This window comes from Myotis nattereri (assembly GCF_964212035.1).
Source record: "Myotis nattereri genome assembly, chromosome: 1".
Taxonomy (NCBI): domain Eukaryota; kingdom Metazoa; phylum Chordata; class Mammalia; order Chiroptera; family Vespertilionidae; genus Myotis; species Myotis nattereri.
The window spans coordinates 61,215,174-61,237,804 of NC_138075.1; the positions used below are offsets into that span (position 1 = coordinate 61,215,174).

The 22,631-nt window shown below is 40.8% G+C and overlaps 1 protein-coding gene across 2 annotated transcripts in view; it reads right to left on the bottom strand.

The window, feature by feature from the left end:
• The window catches only part of SLC12A1 (solute carrier family 12 member 1), an 87,888-nt gene that overhangs the window by 29,655 nt on the left and 35,602 nt on the right, over nt 1-22,631 (bottom strand). For both annotated transcript variants that reach the window (XM_081089656.1, XM_081089657.1), the window contains 9 exons: nt 21,999-22,150; nt 20,538-20,645; nt 20,104-20,227; nt 18,492-18,593; nt 15,708-15,863; nt 10,362-10,461; nt 9,511-9,622; nt 2,854-2,994; nt 281-387 (listed from right to left, as the gene is read on the bottom strand). In XM_081089656.1, the coding sequence (XP_080945782.1) occupies nt 281-387; nt 2,854-2,994; nt 9,511-9,622; nt 10,362-10,461; nt 15,708-15,863; nt 18,492-18,593; nt 20,104-20,227; nt 20,538-20,645; nt 21,999-22,150 (1,102 nt within the window). The remainder of the gene's footprint in view (nt 1-280; nt 388-2,853; nt 2,995-9,510; nt 9,623-10,361; nt 10,462-15,707; nt 15,864-18,491; nt 18,594-20,103; nt 20,228-20,537; nt 20,646-21,998; nt 22,151-22,631) is intronic.

The following is a 22,631-nucleotide window of genomic DNA, read 5'->3' on the forward strand; positions in this document are numbered from 1 at the left end:
CTTTAGTAACCACCTGTCCTTTGTTTTTAATCTCATGAATAGGTTTTAAGGTTGTAACTCTTACTGTTGACTTTTTTCTTTGACACCGAATTCCCCCCATCCTGCTTCCTCTGATACTATGATTCCCTCGAGTTCTATTATTGGCAGTGTTTTCGGTTTGGTAAAGAATTCAGAGTACCAGGGGAATGTCCTCTTCTCAGGCAATTGAATCTCTATAACAGTGTCATGTACTGCCCTGGTTAGTGCTTTATAAGCAACACATCTTGAAAGCATCACTTACTGTATGATTCCCACGTAGTTTTCAATCTCTGTTAACTGAGCTTTCCTCCAGTTTCTTTTATATCCAATCACCAGAGTGTTTGGTTTCATTCTTCCTAAGCCCGAGGCCTAAACAGAGGAGAGAAACACATGGGCAATCCTTACTGTACCAGGAAACCACCACTGCAAATGAAAAGTAAGGTCCGGAAGAGCACTGAAGTAATGTTCTGATGATTTGGAAGATTAGATTACATTTCAGTGCATGTCCTTCATGCCCATACCCAAGCATAAAATAGAAAGATTAGTTCTAAATCATCTCAGCCATAAATGGATTTTAGATGACAGAAATGTAGCTTTTCTAAATTAGCAGTCATTTGCATTTCTTCTGACACACTCATTAAAATGGTTCAATAATTTAAAATCAAGTGAGGGTTGGCTTAACTGTTGGCATGCATGCTGTAACTTAGTGGTTCAAAGCTAATTTCCACCTGTTATATCCATAATGTCATTAGCAATAAAATCCATGTTTGGAAAATTCTTATATACAAAATCACTGAAACTTCTACCTACATTATTTATTGAAGAGTAAATGAGCTGTGTTTCCAGAACCCAATTCTTTTATATGACAGTATCATTAATAGCCATCTTCCATATCAGAAGTTTCATTCCCCCCATTAGATGAAAGGATATGACTTTCAGTTAATTAAATTTAATCCAGCAATATTATTGAGCACCTATTAATCGCAAAGTACTATGTTAGGTGCTGTGGCATGGTAGTGAAACACATTCTTTGGCCTTAAGGAGCTTAGAATAAAGTGGAAGAAACAAGATATTCACAAATAATTTTAGTTCAAGTGCAAATGCACTAGGATCTCATATGGAAGCATAAAGAAAGAAACCCTGAATTCCAGTTGAGGATTCATGGGTGGCTTCATGGAAGAGGTGGTATTTGTCCTAGATCTTGCAAGTTGGTGAGATGTTGACAAGTAAGAGTGAAGGAAGGGCATTCTGAATCATGAAAATAGTGAAACAAATGACCAGAACAGGAAGTTTTAGAGAGGACACTAGCAAGTAGAAGAAGATAAGCATTGATGGAGGGTTCCTAAAATAAGCTTTGCTTCCACCACATTTGTATATTGTTCTTAGAAATGTGCAGGTAACAGAATAGCTCATTTGGCCCAGGGCAGATATATGGCAGTATGGGTGTAGTCTTTCCCATGACTACAGTTTGGGGATGTGGTCATTCATACCATAATTTCTTAGATGCATAGAAGGCTTTATCTAATATGGTATCATTGTCAGTGCCTCCCTTTGTTACCACGTTGTCCTGCCCTTGTCATGACCTCTCTGGACTCCACTTTTCTTTGAAGAAACTCATGAGCACAAGCTTTATGCACTGCCTTTTTCCCTTCTGGATTCATATATGAGTTGTTTTTCATGCCTATGTCTGTCCTCTCCCTGTTCTTATTATGTTTGTTGTCTTATTTCCAGTGAAAATTTTTATTACTTTTCCAATTTTTATGATAATTTTACATTAAATGTGTAACCTTCCCAACATATTTAATCAAAGAGCTACTGAAAAGTAGCTTGAGGCTGAAGGAAAAATCAGCATCTTGCAATGACCTCTATTTTCATGGGTTAGCAGATGAAAAGAGGCTCATTGGGGTAATAGGTCTTTCAGAAATGGGCTCTCTGCCTGTGCAGCCACTGCACAAGTGCTCGTCAAGGATGTTAGAGACAAGAATACATCGAAGACTCTTAATCTCCAAATATTACAACGTGAGCCATATTTTTTCTTTTCTGCCTGCACCAGCATCAGAGTTATCTGGATGCTACTTGGAATGCTGACCCTTCTGTGTGTGGCCACTCTGAAAGCTAAATGATTCATTCGGTAAATGTAGAATATCAGGGCTATTCAACTATGTTAATGCCAGAATGATTAAAAAGCCCAAGTCTCTTGGATTATTTTAAGGAAACAGGCACTCCTAATTATGAAGTTCAGAACAAGGGGAAGAATTTATGTACTTATTATTGAAGGGGAGGAAAAAAGATATAATGAGTGAGAAAAGATGGGAGACCTGTAGGCTTTAGTGTTGAACCACAGAAATTACTATATTTCAGTCAACATTCTGGAAATAATTTAAAAGGATAGAGAGATTTTACATCCTGACACAAGGCATTTATTTAGCCTAGCAGCTGCCCTCATACCATTTGCAAAAGAAAAAAGGAAAAGAATGTTTCACTTGAGCATTGCTAGATGCAAAAAATAGTTTGAAGTTTTAATAGGATCCTGAGTGTCGTCAACCATCAGAACAAATTTGAATTTCAATAAATATGGCGACAGAATGTATGCTGTTGGCCAAAGGCAACCTCATTTCCCATTTCCAGTGTATGAGTCATAGTTGATTGTAAGAGAACCGCTCCGCTTTTGTTTCTGCTTTTCCTATCTCCAGGAATTCAAAATGTAATCCTTATCCATCTGCACTGATCTCTGACGTTACACTGCCCACGTCCGTCCATTTGCTCTGGGAGCTTCATCAGCGTGGAGTGCTTTGTCCTTTGCCTCTGTACACACTCCTTCAATGCTAGCCTTACCTGAAGGAGACTTCGGACACCATCCCTGAAACAATCTGCAGCCACTGCAGCATAAAACGCCTTGATTTTGTTCTTTATTAGCCAGGCCTGCTTTTTCGCCATGCCACTGTTCATCTCTTTAACACACAGCTTGCGCGGTCCCTGTATGACACAATGAAATATTGGTTAGAAGCTCAGCTATTACACATCGCACTGCTGTTGTTTTCTGAAAGGCAAACATAGCTGGCGATGCCCCATTGAGTTAAGAAATGGGGAAAGAGGGAAAACACCTCAGTACAGGGGGTTCACGCAGACTCAGCCTTTTGGAGAGGAACTGTGCTGCTCCCATTCTTCACTTTCTACCCGGAATGTCAGATGTGTTAATACCTGCTTAGTTAACTGCATCCTGCTGAATGACAGAAACAGCTCAGGGCATCATGGCACATGAGGAAAATACGAAAAATGTGATGGCAGAAGTTCAGAATAAATACACAATCTACCTTTGACTCAATAGCAAGAGCCTCTTTTAAGACACCAATCAGAGCCGGAGCCCAATGGCGAGAAATGAATGGCGCTCTTGGGAACCAGAGCATGATGATTTGCAAATCCTGCTGTGGACTACCACGACTTGACAATTCTTCTAGGCCCATCGGTTGCTTTTTGTGATAAGAATACTGCTGCACATTTCCCCTGGTAATGTTAACATACTCCCACTCAGTTAAATCAACATTTCTCACTCCCTCAAGGAATCTGGTGGAAACAAAAGCTCACATACCTACGGCCTAGGAAGAATACAAGAGATTAAGCGAGAAGAGGGCAGGTGTTGTCATAGTAGATGAAGTATTTTGTAATTTCCAGATTTGAGTTGCAGAAACTCATTTTTAACTAAAAATTTTATTCTTGTTCCTCCTACCTTAAAGGTCCAACCTAGCTTTTCCTTGCATTATTTCAAATCAATCCAAAAGGTTATTTCTGAGTATCTGCCATGTGCTGACAGGGTACAAATCTATTATTTTCTTGGGAAACTATTTCAATTCACGGAGAGATTTGGATTTTGTTGACTTGTCTTAGATTTCTTACAATACACCTGGAATCTTGATAAAATGCAGTGTATCGGTCTGGAATAGGACTCAGAATTCTACATTTCTAACAACTCCCGGGGACATGAATGCTGCTGGCCCTCAGACCACACTTGGAATCACACTCTTAGAGGGTCTCAGATTGGAGAGAAAGGGCTTCAATGCATTGAAAAGACCTCAGGCTTTTTGGCCAGACAGAATGGTTTTCAAATCTAAGTGTGGTCACTTTGGAGGTAATTGATAATCTCTGAGCTTTTAGATAGTATTCTGAAAACAGGAATAACAATCTCTGTCCTTTTGCAAGGTTGTTCTAAGTAGTCATGATAAAGTCCCTATTATAATGTCTGGAGTATAGTAGGTGCCTGTCCAAGGTTGATTTTTATTATCTTAACTGAGTGCTCACAATCTCCTTGAAGCTCCCAACCTAATTCTCCAACAGAGATGGGAGAGGGCTGAACTGGAACCAGTGTCGGGTTTAGGTCTGGCCCGGGCACTGACTAGCTGATACCGCGGGTACGCCACTTGTCCTCCTTTGATGTGGGTTATACATTTCAAGGAATAAGGGAATTGTCTCGCTTATCACTGCCCACCGTGACAGCTCTTATCACAGGTTACTATTGAGCATTTGAAATGTGGCTGGTCAACATGGAGCTGTGCTAGAAATGTAAAATACATAACTGACTTTGGAAGCCTTAGTATGAAAAATAAAGCACAATATCTCATTTATAATTTTATATCAATGGCATTTAATATTCTGAATACATTACATTAAATAAAACGTAATATTAACCTGGTTTTTTGACTTTTTTAATTGGCTACTACAATTTTTAAATTACATTTGTGGCCTGTATTAACTTTGTCTTACACAACACTAGATGATCTCTGGGGTCCCTTCCACTTCAAGGTTCTGTTTACATTGGATCAGATTCTTCAGGTACTTATTTCTACCAGAATATTTTCTAGTACATGTGACAACGTTTCAAAACAGTTTGGATGACTTACATTATATTTAAAAGAACAAGAACCCTCCATGAAGACGGAGAAGGTAAAGATATAGGAAGGGTAGTTAGTAACCCAGAAGACTTAGCCTAAGGAAAAATGTCATTATGGGTCAAATTTTCCTCAGGGTTCTAGCTTAATGCATTCTGAACCACTAGTCCTTCAGGGGCATTCTAGACCTTATCAACTGCAGAAGGAATATTTTATTCAAGTAAATGCAATGATAACAGCTATGAAATAGAAGAAAAACCAACAGCTAAGAAAGGTATCAGACTATCAATATATTGAGTTGCACCAAGTGACTTTGAAACCCTGAGGAAAATGACATTTATTTTAAATAAATACAGTGTAACATGTCTATTTGTAATACAGAAATCCAGATTAAACATTAACTGTGACAGAGAGATTTACTTTAATGCCTAAATTTGCCATACTAAGAAGTCATAAAAATATTTCATGCAGAATCTCTCTTGGCTAAAAAAAATTATAATATCCTTTTAGCATATTTATTAATGTGAGACAGGGCTGCAATACAAATGTAGTCAGGAAAGAGTAAACTAACAAAGAGGGAAATAATTATTCAAGATTCAAATATGTCATACTCACAAAAATGAATTTTACCACCCTATTAAAATATTATAGAGATTAGCTCAGTTAGGATCCAAAATATGAGTATATAAATTAATTTGGAATTTGAACAAAGAAGCCCTAAACATCTTGAATATATTATAACTGACATTTATTGAGAGAAGGATAAAGAAATTATAATTATTTAGTCTGGAGAAGTTGATGTGATACTACTTCAAATAAATGAATATTATGAAAAAGAATTTACAAAGGAATTCCAATATCCTTAGGATTAAACAGAGGAATCTGGTTCAAGTGCAGTGTCCTTTCCAACTTTTATTTTTCAAAACATTGAGGGTCCTATTGCTCTGCTTATGCTTTTATTGCCACTCTGGTTGGACCAGTGGGAAAAAGAATTTTTCCTTTTCTGATTTATCCACATTTTATCTCAACATACTTCCCAGAGCCCATCCATAGGTCCTTTCCTTCTTCCTGTATTTGGTCATGTCATTATTTTATTAACACCATGAGAGAAACTCATTGACTTAAGGAGAATAGATGCACCTAAGAAGTGAATGCATTTTCTTCTTAGTAGATAGGAAAGCTGAGATTAAGAAAATGTTGCAGAGAGAGAAAGAATGAGAATTTTCTCTGGGTTATCTATGCTTGAACTGCCTTCTTTTACAATGAGAGCGAAGGACAGGATGTTCAAGGTTTAAAGAATATTAGAGAGGAAAAAATTAATCAAATTAAATTTACATCTTGGTACACAGGTGTGAAATGACTAGAAGAATATCAATAAAATCTGGATAGCGTTTCCTCTGGAGAGGGAGGAGAGTCATGGGGCTAATTGGCTATAAAGGGGACTTTAGCTTGATCTGTGATGGTTTATTTCATTTAAAATGTAAATGGAAGCAACTATGACAAAAAAAGTTAGCAGCTGTTTATTAAGAGAGGTAGAATATAAAGCCTTTTGGGATATAAGTGTGTCACTGATTTATTATGTGATAATTGAGAGGAGGAAAATAGACATGACTTTAAATTATCAAGCTGGAGTCCTTAAAAAGGATCCCCAAATTTGTCTTGATGACAGGTCCCTCATATGAAATCTTTAGGCTGAGTAGGAAAAGATCACGGGAGAAGGAAGAGGCTCTGAGGGGAGAGTGTAAGAGTTAGTCGGATAGTTGGAAGGCTATACTGTGGGCTGTGGTATAATAATAACCATCTTCATATCAACTTCAGCAACTTTGAGGGCTATGACGTGTAGCCCTTTAGAAATGCCTTGGTTGTAGGAGACAGCAGCTGTAGCCACATGCTTTCCATCTACCTACCAGCATCAAAACATCAGTGAGCTCTGAGCCTTGCTCCTTCCTTGTAGTATAATTGCACTTCAAGTAGCTAAAAGCCAGCAGAGGGACAGACACAGAGCCTGCTGTCCTGCCATTAGTCCAGTGGGCGTACAGTTCTCACTGTGCCATCCTGATCAAGCTGTTGGATACTCCAAAAGTTCAAGATCCAGTGCCTGGACTTGGTTTGCTTAAGAGAGAGTGCTTTAGGCTTCTGTTGAAGGGAGTATGTTTTTGAAATGAAAATGGCAGCCATGGTAATTAGCAAAAATCGTGATAACAACACTATCAGCAATAAAAACCCAGATTAACCGGGCGTTTATTATCTGACAGACACTGAGCTGAGCACTAGAAAGCTAATCTTACAGAATTCTCTCAACAACCCTCAGAAAGCTGAGGCACAGGGAGACTAAATTATGTGCCCATGGGACTCTCAGCTAATAGATGGCAAAACAGTGATTCAGACCTTGACCGTGTGTCTCAAAAGCCCATGAGCACTAGCTTCCTAGCACTAAAAATTAAATTATCATCCCTGAACATCACTGTAACTATTTAACCTTCCCCACAAGGTTGGTCTAACCACCGACCACTGTGCTTTAGGAAAATTTTTCTGATGGCGACTTTCTCCACATCCCCTTCTACTTTTTTTCCCCCCAAAGATGATTGACGACTGAATATAGAAAACATTGAAAAACGTTTAAAAAATGCTGACAGCATCCCACATCCCCAGAAGCTCACAGAAAGTAACTAACTGGAAAGTCATTAACTGCAGCAGTAACTATTTTCTGTCCCCAAGAGAACCTCAGTACCTGGGAGCAAGACTCGGAGAGACCAGCACAGTGATGTGTAATGTGGTCCCATATGCATGTCAAACAACCAGGACTGTTGAAAGCACAGACTTAGGTATCTACTTCACTAGAAATGACACCCAGTATCACATTCTTTTATTATAGTCAAAGCAGCAGAGGGTTAATTAAAAGCAATAGCTTTTGTCTCTATAAAAAGACCTTTTCTCCCTTGCCAATATATGACTGTTTATACTCCCAGTTCATTTCTCCTGCCCTGCAGATATCTTATTGCCTGCTAAACTAAGTTTGCTCTAAATTGCTGGAGAAGAAAAACACCCCAAACTGCTTATTCCATCAAAACCCACTCCTGTATTATATTGGCCAAAATGAAATCCACTCATCCAGGGCACCAAAGTTGATAATATGAGAAAAGGGTGCTTGATAAGATTTTTTTAAATTCTCTGGAGTCACAGTTGGTCATTACTTAACCTGTCAATCTTACGTATTCAGTAGGATCCCTTTCAACCCCCACTGGATAATTGCATTGAGTTATATTGTTTGAGTTTCTATCATATAAGCACCGAGAGGAAAGATAATATGACCAACCAGCTTCATATAGCAGTTAGAGTATTACCAAGTGTAAAAAGATGCTAAGTGCTGGTCATGATGGCAGGTGACAAATTAACCCCCGTATGATGGCACAGATGACTGGCCCCAGGGTTACACAGCTTCCTGGTGGCCTTATTATTCACTGGCAGGCATTGGGTGTTTAGGTAGTGGTACCTGCTTCTAATAACACTCTCACGATACAAGTCTGCTAAAGCTTTCTCCTCATGATGTAACACAGAGCACAGCTGGTTGGCCTACTGACATCCTGGCCCTGGCCCTTCCTTGTCATTTGACCCTGTGTATTAACTTAATTTTCCCGAATCTCACTTTTCTCATCAGCAAAGTGAGAACAAGGCTTCTTTTCCTTTCTGCCCCACTGGGCTGTTATGTAGATCAAATAAAAACTGTAGGAAAATGCTTTGAAGAATTGGTAACTATTCTAAAAATACACTGAAGTAGCTACGAATTTTGAATGGTATGTGTGTGTGCATGTGTGTGTGTGTGTGTGTGTGTGTGTGTGTGTGAGTGAGAGAGAGAGAGAGAGAGAGAGAGAGAGAGAGAGAGAGAGAGAGTTATGGGAATACAAGTAGAGATAGACTGGTTTGAAGGGCTTAGATTTATTATTTTGTTATAATTTTAATGCTTTCTCTTCACTTTAGAGATTGGTTATCAGTCAATAATTATGGTTAAATTTTTAGTGTTTACTTTGATACTTTTTGGGAAACTCACCAATAACTTATCTTTAGTCTACCATACACTTCCTGAACAAAAAAGGCATTAGTTCAGCTATGAGTGATGTCTATCTAAGACATGGAAAACTTGACTTAGCTTCCTAGATATGTATAGTGTTATCAAGTTTATCTAAATATCTACTTTAAATTCTCTGTGTTCTCAGTTAAGGCCATGATGTCTGGTTCTCTCCTCCTCAGTTGATCTGTTAATAGCATCCTCTGGCTCATTTCATCCTTTTATGTTTCTGTGGACAGTTATGACCCCAAATGCCTTCACTTTCTTTCTTTATTTCTGGGCCAGCTTTCTTTTTCTTGACTCAAAGGACATCATTTGGAATATTTATCACTTTTAGTTGGTCTCCTATGAAATCAGAAAGACATTTTATCCACTCATTTAAATTCAGGATCACGGTCTTTGCTCTATGAACCAAGGAAAAGGGCTCTTGTCCAAGCTGCCTTGCCATTCTCCTGTCACTGCATGTACCCGTTCAGCTGACCTAAAATAACACAAGGTGAGCAGGAAAGGAGCAGCACTTTTCTGGGATGAAGTGGCTCTTACCACAAAGACTTCACAGCAGATGCAAAGGCCACTGTTCTTGGTGAAGGCGTGAGTTATGTCTAAGAGAGCGGGTCTTGTCATGGGTCCCCCTGTTAGGACAATGCACTGGGGCCTAGAAGTGGAGAAAAAGAAGATGTGAGAACTGACCGGTGCAAGAAGCCTATGAGCTCAGAACCACCCCGGTGGAAATGGCAGGTGCAGAAGGCTTGGCAAAATGGAGGAACCAACTCTCCCCTATGTATTTCTTGGATTTCTCACCAGAAGTCTTGAGTCATCCTGCCTGCCCATCTTGCCCTCTCTATATTCTTAGTTAGTGAGCGCTAAAATGTAAAGTAAGGAAAGGTGGTCTTGGATTCCCCTTATCTTCTTTCCTCTGGACACTATCCTATTCCAAATCCCAACACAGCCTGTCCTTTCCCACCCAGTACTTTCCTTCATCCTCCTTGCAGAACTTAGGTTTCCAGGTTCCATTCAAAATAAGATATACCTAATAAAGAGCTTAAAGTGTTACTTCTAAGAGAATTCAGTAAGCCACACAGCATTAAGTTGAATGGAGACATCGGGGACATCGCTATAAAATCACCTCACTTAGGTCACCTCTGTATCCCCACGCATGGTAGGTGGCCCTCGGCACTATGAGGGTTTCTAGTTGGGAGTGGGCGTAGCTCAGAGTGGAAGAGAAGCAGCACTTGTTTCCAGAAGGTGCTGTCATGAAAATGTGGTAGTTTGTATGACTGCCTAGACTTAGATTGTACCCATAGCATGTGACTACTCTAGTGCATTTGTCCCCCATAAAGAAAGGCCACTTCTAATGTGGAACACCACCATGATACTTGGGAAGCCAATTTTACCTGAAATTTTTCACATGGTCTTCCACTGTGGTTAATTCCAGAGCGTTGTCCAAAGCACTGACATAGGAAAGAGCCTGTGTGGAGGAGCCCCAGTTCACATCTGCGGACAAAAGAGGAATATGGCACAAAAAGTATTGACCTTCCCTCTGTCTACGGTGAATAATTTTTATAAGCAATTCCCTCTTACGATTTTCCCTGGCTGTGTCAGCAGTGCCGAGAGCACAAATTAGAGAACACTGTTAGAGAATATTAGAAAGAGCATTGTTCTTCTCTGAGTATTTTGTGAATTCTTCAAAGTAAGACCTCTCTTTCCAGCTAAAGATCAGATCTGAAAGCTTACATCCTCGAAATTGTGCTGTGTGGTGAGGCTGGGTGATAACCACACTGCAGACAATAGACTTGGGAAAGTGACTGGCCTCTGAATAAACTCAAGGGTCCTTCACAAGTTCTTAAGCTGAATACAAGGAGGCATTTGTATACACAGATAGCGTGTAGCAATCTTTATATTTGAAATCGTAAAACTAAATAGCTCAGTAATTCTTACTTCTGGGTGTCCATGAAGAGGGTCAATCATTATTAAGATTTTAGTTTGATCTTTTAGGACCTAATCTTCATAATAATGGAGGTAAACACTACCATACTTTGCTTTTTTCTTGAACAAATTAACTATTAGATGGATTCTCTAATTTTTATAAGAGAAAGTCCCTGATGGGATGTACAGGTTCACTCCAGATGGCAGGCAGAGCCATCTCCCCAGTCTTGCTTTGAAGAGTCACGGAAATGGTGGGGGATTGTTATCTCCTGATAAAGAAGATTAAAACTGATTAAGTGTTGACTATGCACCAGGCTTTAACACACCTTAAGTTAATTTCTATTTATAAAAACCCTACTAGTCAATTGAATATGTGTAAAAAATGAACTTTGAAGTATATCTCACATTATATACAAACATTAACTAAAAATGGATAAAAAACATAAGTTCAAAATTTAAAGCATTAAAATTTCTTGAATAAGTTTTTGACAATGGATTAGGGAAGAATATCTTGGTTAAAAGCAAAAAGCTAAACTATAAAAGAAAAAAATGACAAATTAAACTTTATAAAAATTAAAACTGCTCTTCAAAACAAACTATAAGAAAAATAAAAAAAATACAAGTCATAAACCTATAGGTAATATTTGCAAAACATATACTGTAAAAGATGTGCACCCAGAATTTATAAAGAATTTTTACAACTGAATAATAAGAAAACAATTCCAAAAATGGGCAAAGGAATTAAAGAGGCACTCAACTAAAGAAGATACATGAGTGGCAAATAAGGTGTTCAACATTATTAGTCATTGGGAAAATGCAAGCCAAGCCACAGTGAGATAGTACTTCACATCTATTAGAATGTTATTATCTTTTTAAATCAACTGACAATACTAAGTGCTGACAAGGATGTGGCGCAAGTAGTATATTCATTCATTGCTGGTAGGAATGGAAAATGATACTACTGCTGTGGAAAACACTTTGGCAGTTTCTTATAAAGTTACATCTACAGTTATTATATAATCAGAAATCTCACCTTAGAGGAATGAAAACATAGGTTCACATAAAATCCTGTGCGTGTTTATAGAAGCTTTATATAGAGTCACCCCAAGCTGAAAACAACCCAATGTCCATCAACTGGTGAACACATTTAAAAAAAATTTTGAGACATATTCACACAATGCAATATTACTCAGAAACAAAAGGAACAATTACTTATACACACAATAACATGGATGAATCTAAGAGCATTATGTCAAGTGAAAGAAAACATGCACAAAGGCTACATAAAATAGATTTCATATCATATTCTGGAAAAGGCAATGTCCTTCTTAGGACAGCAGTGGTTGCCAGGGGTTAGGTTGTAGGGAAGATTGACTACATAGGAGTGTCAAGAAACTTATAGTGATGATGGCAATGCCCTCTGTCTTGATTGTGGTGGTGGTTACAAGACTGTAAGTTTGTCAAAAATTATAGACTGTACATGTAAAGGGGGTGAGTTGAAGCAAGCATCACTCAAGTTCATTGGGATCCCAATTACAAAATACTTAACCCAAAGTAGGAAACTGTTTGTGAGAGAAAGACTCCACCATCCAGTTTATAATGAATGCTATCATTTAAAACATTCTCTTCAATTAGATATCAAATGGTAAAAGGCACATCAGCATTAACCTAACTCATCAAGGGCACTGTGATTATCTTGCTAGATTATCAAGATTTTTATATCTCAGTTTGATTGAAAAGGAAAGAAACCACTAAACCCACATTTCTATATAACTTCAATAAAGGTGGACTTACTCGAACCCCCGAAAAAGAAATAAAAGGGGTGAGTTTTATCATATGTAAATTATACCTGATAAAAACACATGAAGTAATAAGAATAAGCAACAAACAAGCCCCTCCAAGGTAGTTGCTACCTTCTCTGCTTTACTTGCTGAGTAAGGGTAAGGGTATTGTGGGGGGTGGCGCGGGTTTCTGAGACTGGATCTCACTACCTGACTCTGTGGTCTCCAGCCTCTCCCATTTGCAGTCTATCCAATTCTCTCCTTTTCTCAGCAATTTGTTCATGTCACTTTCAGTTTACCTACTTAGAGTAATTTATTATATTACATAGTTCATTGCTTATGTGTGGATTGTGAACTCCTTGAGGACAGGGACTATATCTCATTCATTAGGACATTAGAAGGTGATGTAATGAGAAGCTTGTGGGGTTTGGTGTCATACACACTGTGGTTAACATGTCAGCTCCATCAGATACTGACCATTACCTTGGGAAGTGGTCTACTCTTTGAACCCTCGTTTCTTCATCTGTAAAAAGGGCATAATAATACTTAACATACAGCATGATTGTGAGCTCATGATATGTAATAGGTGCTCAACAAAGTTAGCGATTGTTATATTACATTATATTATTTTTTTTGTATTGATTTTTTTAAATATTTTTTATTGATTAACATATTACATTACATATGTGTCCTTGTTCCCACGTTACCCTCTACCACCCCCCCCCCGCTCATGCCCTCACCCCCCCGTTGTCCGTGTCCATTGGTTAGGCCTATATGCTTGCATATAAGTCCTTTGGTTGATCTTTCCCCCTTACCCCTACCCTCCCCTACCTTCCCTCCAAGGCCCGACAGTCCAATCAATGCCTCTCCGTCTCTGGATCAGTCCTTGTTCATCAGTTTATGTTGTTCATTATATTCCACAAATGAGTGAGATCCTGTGGTATTTATCCGCTCTCCAGTTCCATCCATGCTGTGGCAAATGGTAAGAGTTCCTTTTTCTTCTTCCTCTTCTTAAAGAATACCTTTCAGCATTTCATATAATGCTGGTTTGGTGGTGATGAACTCCTTTAGCTTTTTCTTATCCGTGAAGCTCTTTATCTGACCTTCTATTCTGAATGATAGCTTTGCTGGATAAAGTAATCTTGGTTGCAGGTTCTTGCTATTCATCACTTTGAATATTTCTTGCCACTCTCTTCTGGCCTGCATGGTTTCTGTTGAGAAATCAGCTGACAGTCATATGGGTACTCCCTTGTAGGTAACTGACTGTCTTTCTCTTGCTGCTTTTAAGATTCTCTCTTTATCTTTTGCTCTTGGCATTTTAATTATGATGTGTCTTGGTGTGGTCCTCTTTGGATTCCTTTTGTTTGGGGTTCTCTGTGCTTCCTGGACTTGTAAGTCCATTTCTTTCACCAGGTAGGGGAAGTTTTCTGTCATTATTTCTTCAAAAAGGTTTTCAATATCTTGCCCTCTCTCTCCTTCTGGTACCCCTATAATTCTGATGTTGGTATGCTTGAAGTTGTCCCAGAGGCTCCTTACACTATCTTCATATTTTTGGAATCTCTTTTCTTTTTTCTTTTTCGGTTGGGTATTTTTTGTTTCTTTGTATTTTAAATCTTTGACTTGATTCTTGGGATCCTCTTGTCTGCTGTTGGATCTCTGTAAATTATGCTTTATTTCAGTCAGTGTATGCTAAATTTCTAGTTGGTCCTTTTTCATGTCCTCCATGGTCTCACTATACTTATTGAGGGATTCATTAAATTTATCGGCGGTTTCCATAAAATTCTTGAAAAACCTTATAAACGTGGCCTTGAACTCTATATCCAGTCATTTGCTTTCCTCCATTTCTGCCATTTGTGACCTGTTTCTTTGTCTCTGCATTTTGGCTGCTTCCCTGTGTTGATAGAGTGGCCCTGCGCACCAGGTGTCCTGTAGGGCCCAGTGGCTCAGCCTCCCCAGTTACCTGGGGTGGACACTCTTGGTGCACTCTTGGTGCCTTGGTTGTTGTAGGATCACTGGGAGGAATTGACCTCCAGGCCAATTGGCTGTGAGAATCAGCTGTGTCTGAAGTGGGAGAACTTCTGTGCTGAAGACACCCTTCTGGGGCAAGACTTGCTTCAGTGGGGCTTTGGTGCTCACTGAGTCTGCTCCCTGAGTGTGTCCCTTATGGATCTGAGGAGTTGTAATCTGGATGGTCCCCCTCTGACCACTGGGTACAGTGGCTCCTGGATCTAAGGAGGTGCTAATTCAGCCTCTGCCTGAGGCCACACAGCAGGAGCCACGAAGAGGCTCAGCTGTGAAGCAATGCAAGCAGCTGAGGGGCCTTGGGCCTTCTCTTGGAAGTTCCTGGTCTGCCTGGCTTGGCTGCAGTTAGGTACATTCACATGCAAAAGCCTCTGCTGCAGCCTGGGTGGGGCGGGGTCTCAGGGAGTCAAAGGGCGGAGAAAGGAGCTATGGCTGATTCTCCGCCCAGCCCTAAGGAGTCGCGCGTCTCAGTGACCCGGTAATTGCTTCAAGCACCTCTGAGGAAAAGCCGCACTCAAGTTCGCCCGCTGCCCGACAGACCAGCTTCTCCCCGTATGAGTCCTGGGTCCCCAGAGACTTCCCGGAACCGGAGTTCAGAGCAGTCGGGAGCTTGTGATTCAAAAAAAAACAGCCGCGTCCTCAGGTGCCACCCCCTTTCCGCGTGCGCGCGAGCCGCAGTACCTCTGCACTTCACCTCAGCAGCTCCTCTGGCTCTCAGCGTGCTTTTCTTTCCTTCTAGATGTAGAATTTACACTCAGCCAGGCTTCCCGTTGTTCTGGATGATGTCTGCTCTGTCCTTTGCGGTATTTTTCAATTGTTGTGGGAGGCGACAATTTCCCGGTGTTTATCTATGCCGCCATCTTAGTTTCCTCTCTACATTATATTATTAATAGCCACCATACACATGGCACACCTAAGTACGCAGGAGCTGCTCACTATCTGGTTGTTGAGTAAATGGGTAGTTAGAGGCTGCATTGTAAACCCCATCCTATACAGACCTTCTTATCTTACCTGGCTTCTTATAGGTCACATAGATATAGAGGAAGAACTCAATGATGTAGGTGATAACAGCTGCCCACCAGTTGATGACAAACATGACCGCACAGCACAAAACAGCTCCAAAAAGAGATACCCACATGTTGTAAATCCCATATGCAGGTCTCCATCCTGAAAGTAAAAAAACAAATCTATGTGCACAAGAAAATCTTCTACACGATAACCATCATGCCAATGCATATGATCAGAATGCAAGTAACATGTTTCTTCCCAGCATAAAAACAAGAATTAGTTGGAAACGAGTTTCCAACTCTGCTATTAGTTTTCTATGATCTTGGATCCCTGGCCTATGGAGGTGTAATTACACCAAATAAGGATGCTGTGAAATACAGAAAAATGTGTCCTTCGTGTCCCCTCCTGACTCCCTGCATGTCTCCTGATTGTCTTCCCAAACTACAACACCTTGAGCATCTCCTATCTATGCCGGCAGGAGTTCAACGGAGGCAGGAGGGATGGAGAAGTGGGTCTTGTGGGGAGGGTGGAGGAATTCCTTGGTGGGCCAAGAAAGAGAAGGATAAGACAATGGGCTTACTTTCCCATGCAGAAAGCAGAGCAGTCATCAAGTAAATCCATTCATTTCCTGCCAGCTCTTCCTTTACCCTGAGAGGAGCATGCTTGCTCTTTCAGAAATAATAATTAATGGGAAGAGAGGGTGACATTTGTCTTCAATGTCTTCTTAAACCTGATGCATTAATATGTTTTGCATTTGCAATGAAAATACTTCTCAAGCTTCATATATGCAAGGGGATTCCCACATTTTACTATTAGTTCCCTGAAATTAAAGAAGCTGGGAGACAGTATGGTCAGGATGGGGAAGCTCTGATTTGAAGGGTACATTTGGTCTCTGGATGAAGTGCATTTTAAATTCGGAGAGGCCAAAACACAACAGAGCTTTCCATCTTCTGGAGCAGTTTCCTAAACGGCCACAAGATGGATGCAGCACTTTGAGAACATCACTGGGAATGGCCTTATTTTACAATCTGGCTGTGTGTGTGCGCACGCGCGCATGCGTGTGTGTGTGTGTGTGTGTGTGCGCGCGCATGCCTGTGTGTGCATGTATATGAAATAGAGAGAGAGGCTTGGAGAGAGAAAGAGAGAGGTGGGGAGAGTCTCAATTTCTGGGTCTTTGTATCTATGTGTCCCCCTCTATGGGATTTCCTATTTTTTCTCTCTTTTCCTCTCTTCCTCTTTCCTTTTTTTCCTTTTCAATCTTTCCCCTGTCAACCTCTATTACTTTAAAAACGAACATAACATGACATGGAGGCACACATTTCTATGATTTGCTGTATTCTCTGACTAGAACTTTCTGTTCTCTGCTTAAAAGAAGACAACACAACAGGCACAAAAAGTCCTCAGTGATTTCCGGAGCCTAGTGGCCTTGGGTGGATGAAGGCTCCCCTTCCATCTACCTTTTGTCTTATTGGCAGCAGCTTTTCCAAAATAAGTTCAATTATGGCAGGCCCCAAAACAGTGGAAATGTGTTTATGTCCCTGATAAAAGTCCTCATGGCCTCATGAAAATGTTCTAAAGTTGACTTTGTTGGTGATTATATAACTGTAAATACACTGACAATCATTGAGTTTAAACTTTAAGTGGGTGTGAATTATATAGTATGTGAATGATCCTACCTAATAAAGAGAGAATATGCTAATTGACCCTCACATGGTCCCAAGGATGGCGGTGCCCACAGCCAATAAGGAGGGAATATGCTAATTGACTGCCATCCCCTCAAAGATGGCAGCGTCCACAGTCACAAGATGGCTGTACTCAGTCCCCTCAGCCCTATTGCTCCACGTGCCTGCCTCCGGAGACCCCCAGTCCCCTCAGCCCCCCAGGCGCCCAGGGCCAGCCCGAGGCACAGGGAAGCCTTGTACGGCAGCTGCCCAGTCGCCCAGGCTGCCCGAGGCTCAGGTAACCAGGGCAGGCCGAGGCTTGCGCTGCCGGCAGTGGCAGCAGCAGAGGTGTGATGGGGCATTGCCTCCTGCCTCTGAGGGCTCCTGGACTGTGAGAGGGGGAAGCTGGGCTGAGGGAACCCCCCTCCAGCGCATGAATTTTCATGCACCGGGCCTCTAGTTTCTTAATAAAATGTTTTGAAAAGAAAAAATGTCTTCATGGCGAAGAATTTTCTGAAGTTCGATAATGACTAGTCTCTGCTCTGGTGGAAAGGCAGAAGAAATTCTATTGGCCAATGGAAGCAAATTAGAGGTGAGAAGTGACTAGATGGGGGAAGATTCCTTGGTGTGAATTTTGCACCACTTTAAATCAGTCTGAGAGCACAGGGATGTCACCAGCTTCACTGTGAATCTGCATTGACTACTCTCAGCAGGTAATTATGGGAACTACTCATCCTTCTCTTCTGCACCATGGGCAGGAAACAAATTGGTAGTAAGGAAGTTTCAAATATATACATTTATTCCACTTCTGTGGTCACTTTCACCAAGGAAATAAATAGTGATGTTTTTCTACTGCTGAAATAAATGTGGTTTCTCTTGCAATGAATAATTTATTGCCGCAGGAGAAAATTGACTTTACGGTTGGTCAGAAAGGCCACTGCTCAAATGATTCTTTTTCTATTGCATAAGTCACCCCCCAACTCACCAAACAAAGTGGATTGCACTGTCCACTAGGATATAAGGAAACAGATAAACACAAATTAAGCACTCTCACTGACTCATTTCATTTTATTGACACTAACCATTGTTGGCTTAGGCTTATTTTAATTTTAAAGAGTCAACTTACCTGGGGATTTGGCATAAGAGGCATGGAAGCAGGAGAAATTAATAAGTGCGTATGAGGCCAGGAAAAAGTTGGAGATGATGGGAGCAATGGTGTTCAGTTCCGCTGTGAACAAAGCAGACATGAGCATGTACGTCTGAATGATGAGACCAGGGGCTGAACAGCTGTTGCAGCCTGCAAGCTTGACTTTATTTAGAGGCTGAAAACATAGCTAGCATCTGTCAAAGTTGAAGAAGTTAGTGATTTTTCTTTGGGGCTACATTCATTTTAAGACCTATTCTTAGCCAGAGTTTCTTTTCCATAAAGTAAGAAGCAAGAAAACCTACCAATCTGAAAATAGGCAATCAAGGCCTCTATTTGCAAAAAAAAATTTGAGTGGGAATGGATAGAGGGTTTGGGGATTGGGCAGACTATAAGCCCCTGTGGCTATTCCAGGGGTGCCAATTCCTATGTTCTTTATCTGCTATGCATGCCCAGGCTCTGCAGGGTGCCAGATTAGTTAAATTCCAGAAATGCCTACTGGGAAATCTCCCTGCATGTACTCAACTTGCTCTCTCTGACTTTCAGAACCCTTGTTAGCTATTTCTAGAGAAGTTCTACCAAATTTGTAAAAAAAAATGTTTTACTACTATAGCTAAATATCCAGTATGAGTTAATCCTAGCTGAACTGCTTATGTTGTGATAGAAGAAATAATTTAGAGATATTCCTATTTCTCTGAATGTCAGGTGTCTATCACCCTCAGTGATGGAAATGCAGGGGGCAGCTGGGGTGGCTCTAGAACATGGGGGCCAGCAAAAAGGTAGGCAAAAATAGCTGGCACACACCTGGAAGCTAATCTGCACTGTTCTAAAAGAGTGATTTTTAAAGATATAATTTAACTTATACAATTTTTAAAACTTTATTTGATCACTTAAATGCAGTAAACTTTGTTACCTTATAACAAATACCTTCAACCTCATGGGAATCTTGCAGGGATTCATGAATTACAGCCACTTCCTGAGTTTATGTGATAAGGAGGAGCCCTCATCTCTGTGCTGAGAAAGGCTCTGCCCACCTATGCATAGCTAACCCCCTCTTGCTTCTTTTTCTCTAATAAGCTCACCAGCAAAATGATGCCTTAGGGCAGTGGTTCTCAACCTTGGCTGCACGTTAGAATCACCTGGGAATCTTTAAAATCCTGATTTCTGGGCCTCATCCTCCGGAAATTGTTTCTTTGTTATGGAATGGGGCCACAACATTAGTAACAAAGAAACAGAATTTCCGGAGGATGAGGCCCAGAAATCAGGATTTTAAAAAGATTCCCAGGTGATTCTAACGTGCAGCCAAGGTTGAGAACCACTGGATTAGACAATAATGGGCAGGTTGGGGGATAGATTCAGTTACATGTGGGTGGATGAATTTCCAACACTCAGATTCTAAGAGATGAAAGTCCGAAGCCCACCTCAAATCTTTCAAGGCCCACTCCCCTCAGAGTTTTCTCATTTCCCTCTTAGACTCCTCTATTCCTTAATGGAATATTGAACATAAAACAGGTAACTTTTCAAGCTAAAAGGAAAACCTTCTGAGTAGCAGAAGAGTTATTTGGCTTTGGGTAAGAACAAGAACGCTACTAACCAATAAGAATGAACGCCATGGCTATCACAAAAGTGAGGACGTATCCTCTCAGCGGCTCGTTGTTTTTCCCGTATCCTTTTGCGAAGAACTGCAGGGCTTTGTAGATGTTGTCCTTGCATAGAGCCTAACGGGAAGGAAGAGGAGAACCTCATTTACAGCTATGTCCCCTCATTTTCCCTGGGTGATTCAGACAAGAAGATTGGGCGAAAGATGGAGCGATACACAATATGAGGCACAAGTTAACACGGGGGTTCATTATTCTTTATATTATTTGAATCGACCTTGACTATGTGGCAGACATAGCATTTGAGCCAGATGCAAACATGAAAGTGTTTCAGCAAATGATGGAACATGATTGCCGGGGGGATGAGCATTTCAGTTTGATCCACGTTCAGCGGCAACAGCAACAGGGGGAAACACATGCGCGGCGTCACCTGGAACACTTTGGGGGCGCTGACGAGCGAGGCCAGGGCGGAGGAGAGCGTTGCAGAGAAGATGCCAGCCGTGATGAGGGGGCCGAACCCCGACACCATGCTCATGACCTTGAGAAGAGAGGTTCAAGTCAGGAAACTCATCCAACGGACAATAAAAACAAACAGACAAGCAAATAAATAAAAATAGCCAACTTTTTATTCAAATGCTTTCCTTTCCACTTTCTGTGATTTGCAATTTCTTTAATAAGCTAATTGCTTCTAATCAGAATTCTCCCTCTCCTGCTCATTTCATTCTCCAGTTGTTGTTTTCAAGATGAAAAATGGCCTTTTTGTTGATTATAAAAATAATAAATGCTCACTACAATACATCCAGAAGATACTGGGAAGAATAAAGAAAGAGGTTTCAAGGGTTTTGACAGTATTTCCCCCCTCTGTCCTTTGTGTATTTCCTTCATTATGGGAAATTCTATCTCACAGAAAGTGGCGTTTTAATAAGGTTTGGAGAGGGACTCAGCTGTTTACCAGGCCTTTAAGGCATTAGTGTTTCTTGGTCTACCTGCCCCTAGAACAGTGGTTCTCAACCTTCTGGCCCTTTAACTACAGTTCCTCATGTTGTGACCCAACCATAAAATTATTTTCGTTGCTACTTCCTAACTGTAATGCTGCTGCTGTTATGAATTGTAATGTAAATATCTGATATGCAGGATGGTCTTAGGCGACCCCTGTGAAAGGGTGGTTCGACCGCCAAAGGGGTCACGACCCACAGGTTGAGAACCGCTGCCCTAGAGGCTTTGTAAACCTTTGCTTTTTCTGTGCTCATTAAACACAATTTTAGGTCTTAGACATGATGAGAGTCTGTCCATTTAAGTCATATTTTGAAATAATGACTTCAGCTGAGTTAATTTCTTAGTTGGTTGTTAAAATAGATGAATGAAGCCTTCATGACAAACTTGCTCCTCCTTCTGCTCACTCATCGTTTAGACAAATTAATATGTTTCAAGTCCTACAGTTTTCCCAACTTCTCTTGTCCTTCCCCCTCAGTTATCCCCCGCCTCTCTGCCACTCACAATTTCCCTTTGGCCTTGTCTTCCAGGACCACCAGAGAGGCTGTTCCTAAGCCGAAGCCCATGCAGGAAGTGCATTCCGTGCTAACTAATCTGTCTCTCCTCCCCACCATGAACTCTGGCACAATTGATTGGAAGGTACACGATGTCGGGTGTGATCCTGCCCTGGTGCTGCAATTCACACAGTGCCCGTTCTCTCCGAGCACAGTAAACATAACCCCCAGATCTGCTACATGGATGTCTGCACGATTCTCCTCCCTCTCACACCAACTGTTCTTTGCTGAATTCAAATCGATCAATCATCAATCCGTTGCAGGGTCAGACGTGTCATTATACATGACGTTATCAAAATGAAAACAATGGCAATCAACATTGTTATAATGACTGCAGTTCGAACCTGGAAATTGTTCATCAGCCCATACTGACATGGTTCGTGCTGACATCTTGAGAAGTCATAGCCCAGCCCGCAGGCCGCTGAGCCATTGCAGTTCATCCCAGAAATGATGGTGTCGTTCATGTTCCCAGTGGCATCTCGGACCACACAGGCCCCTGGGGAAACAACAGTGGCTTGTCATTTCTTTAGATTTTTAAGAGTTCTCTTCCCTTAGGGCTGTGGTTCTCAACCTTCCTAATGCTGCGACCCTTTAATACAGTTCCTCATGTTGTGGTGACCCCCAACCATAAAATTATTTTCGTTGTTACTTCATAACTGTAATGTTGCTACTGTTATGAATCGTAATGTAAATATCTGATATGCAGGATATATTTTCATTGTTACAAGTTGAACATAATTAAAGCATAGTGATTACTCACAAAAACAATATGTAATTATATGTGTTTTCTGATGGTCTTAGGTGACCCCTGTGAAAGGGTGGTTCGACCCCCAAATGGGTCACGACCCACAGGTTGAGAACTGCTGCCTTAGGGGTTTCTTCTGAAAACATACTTTGTTTTGAATTTGAGCAGGTGCATTGACTATCCTGTCTTCATTGCCAAGGCTTCCTGGGACATGGTACCTGAGGATTCCCAT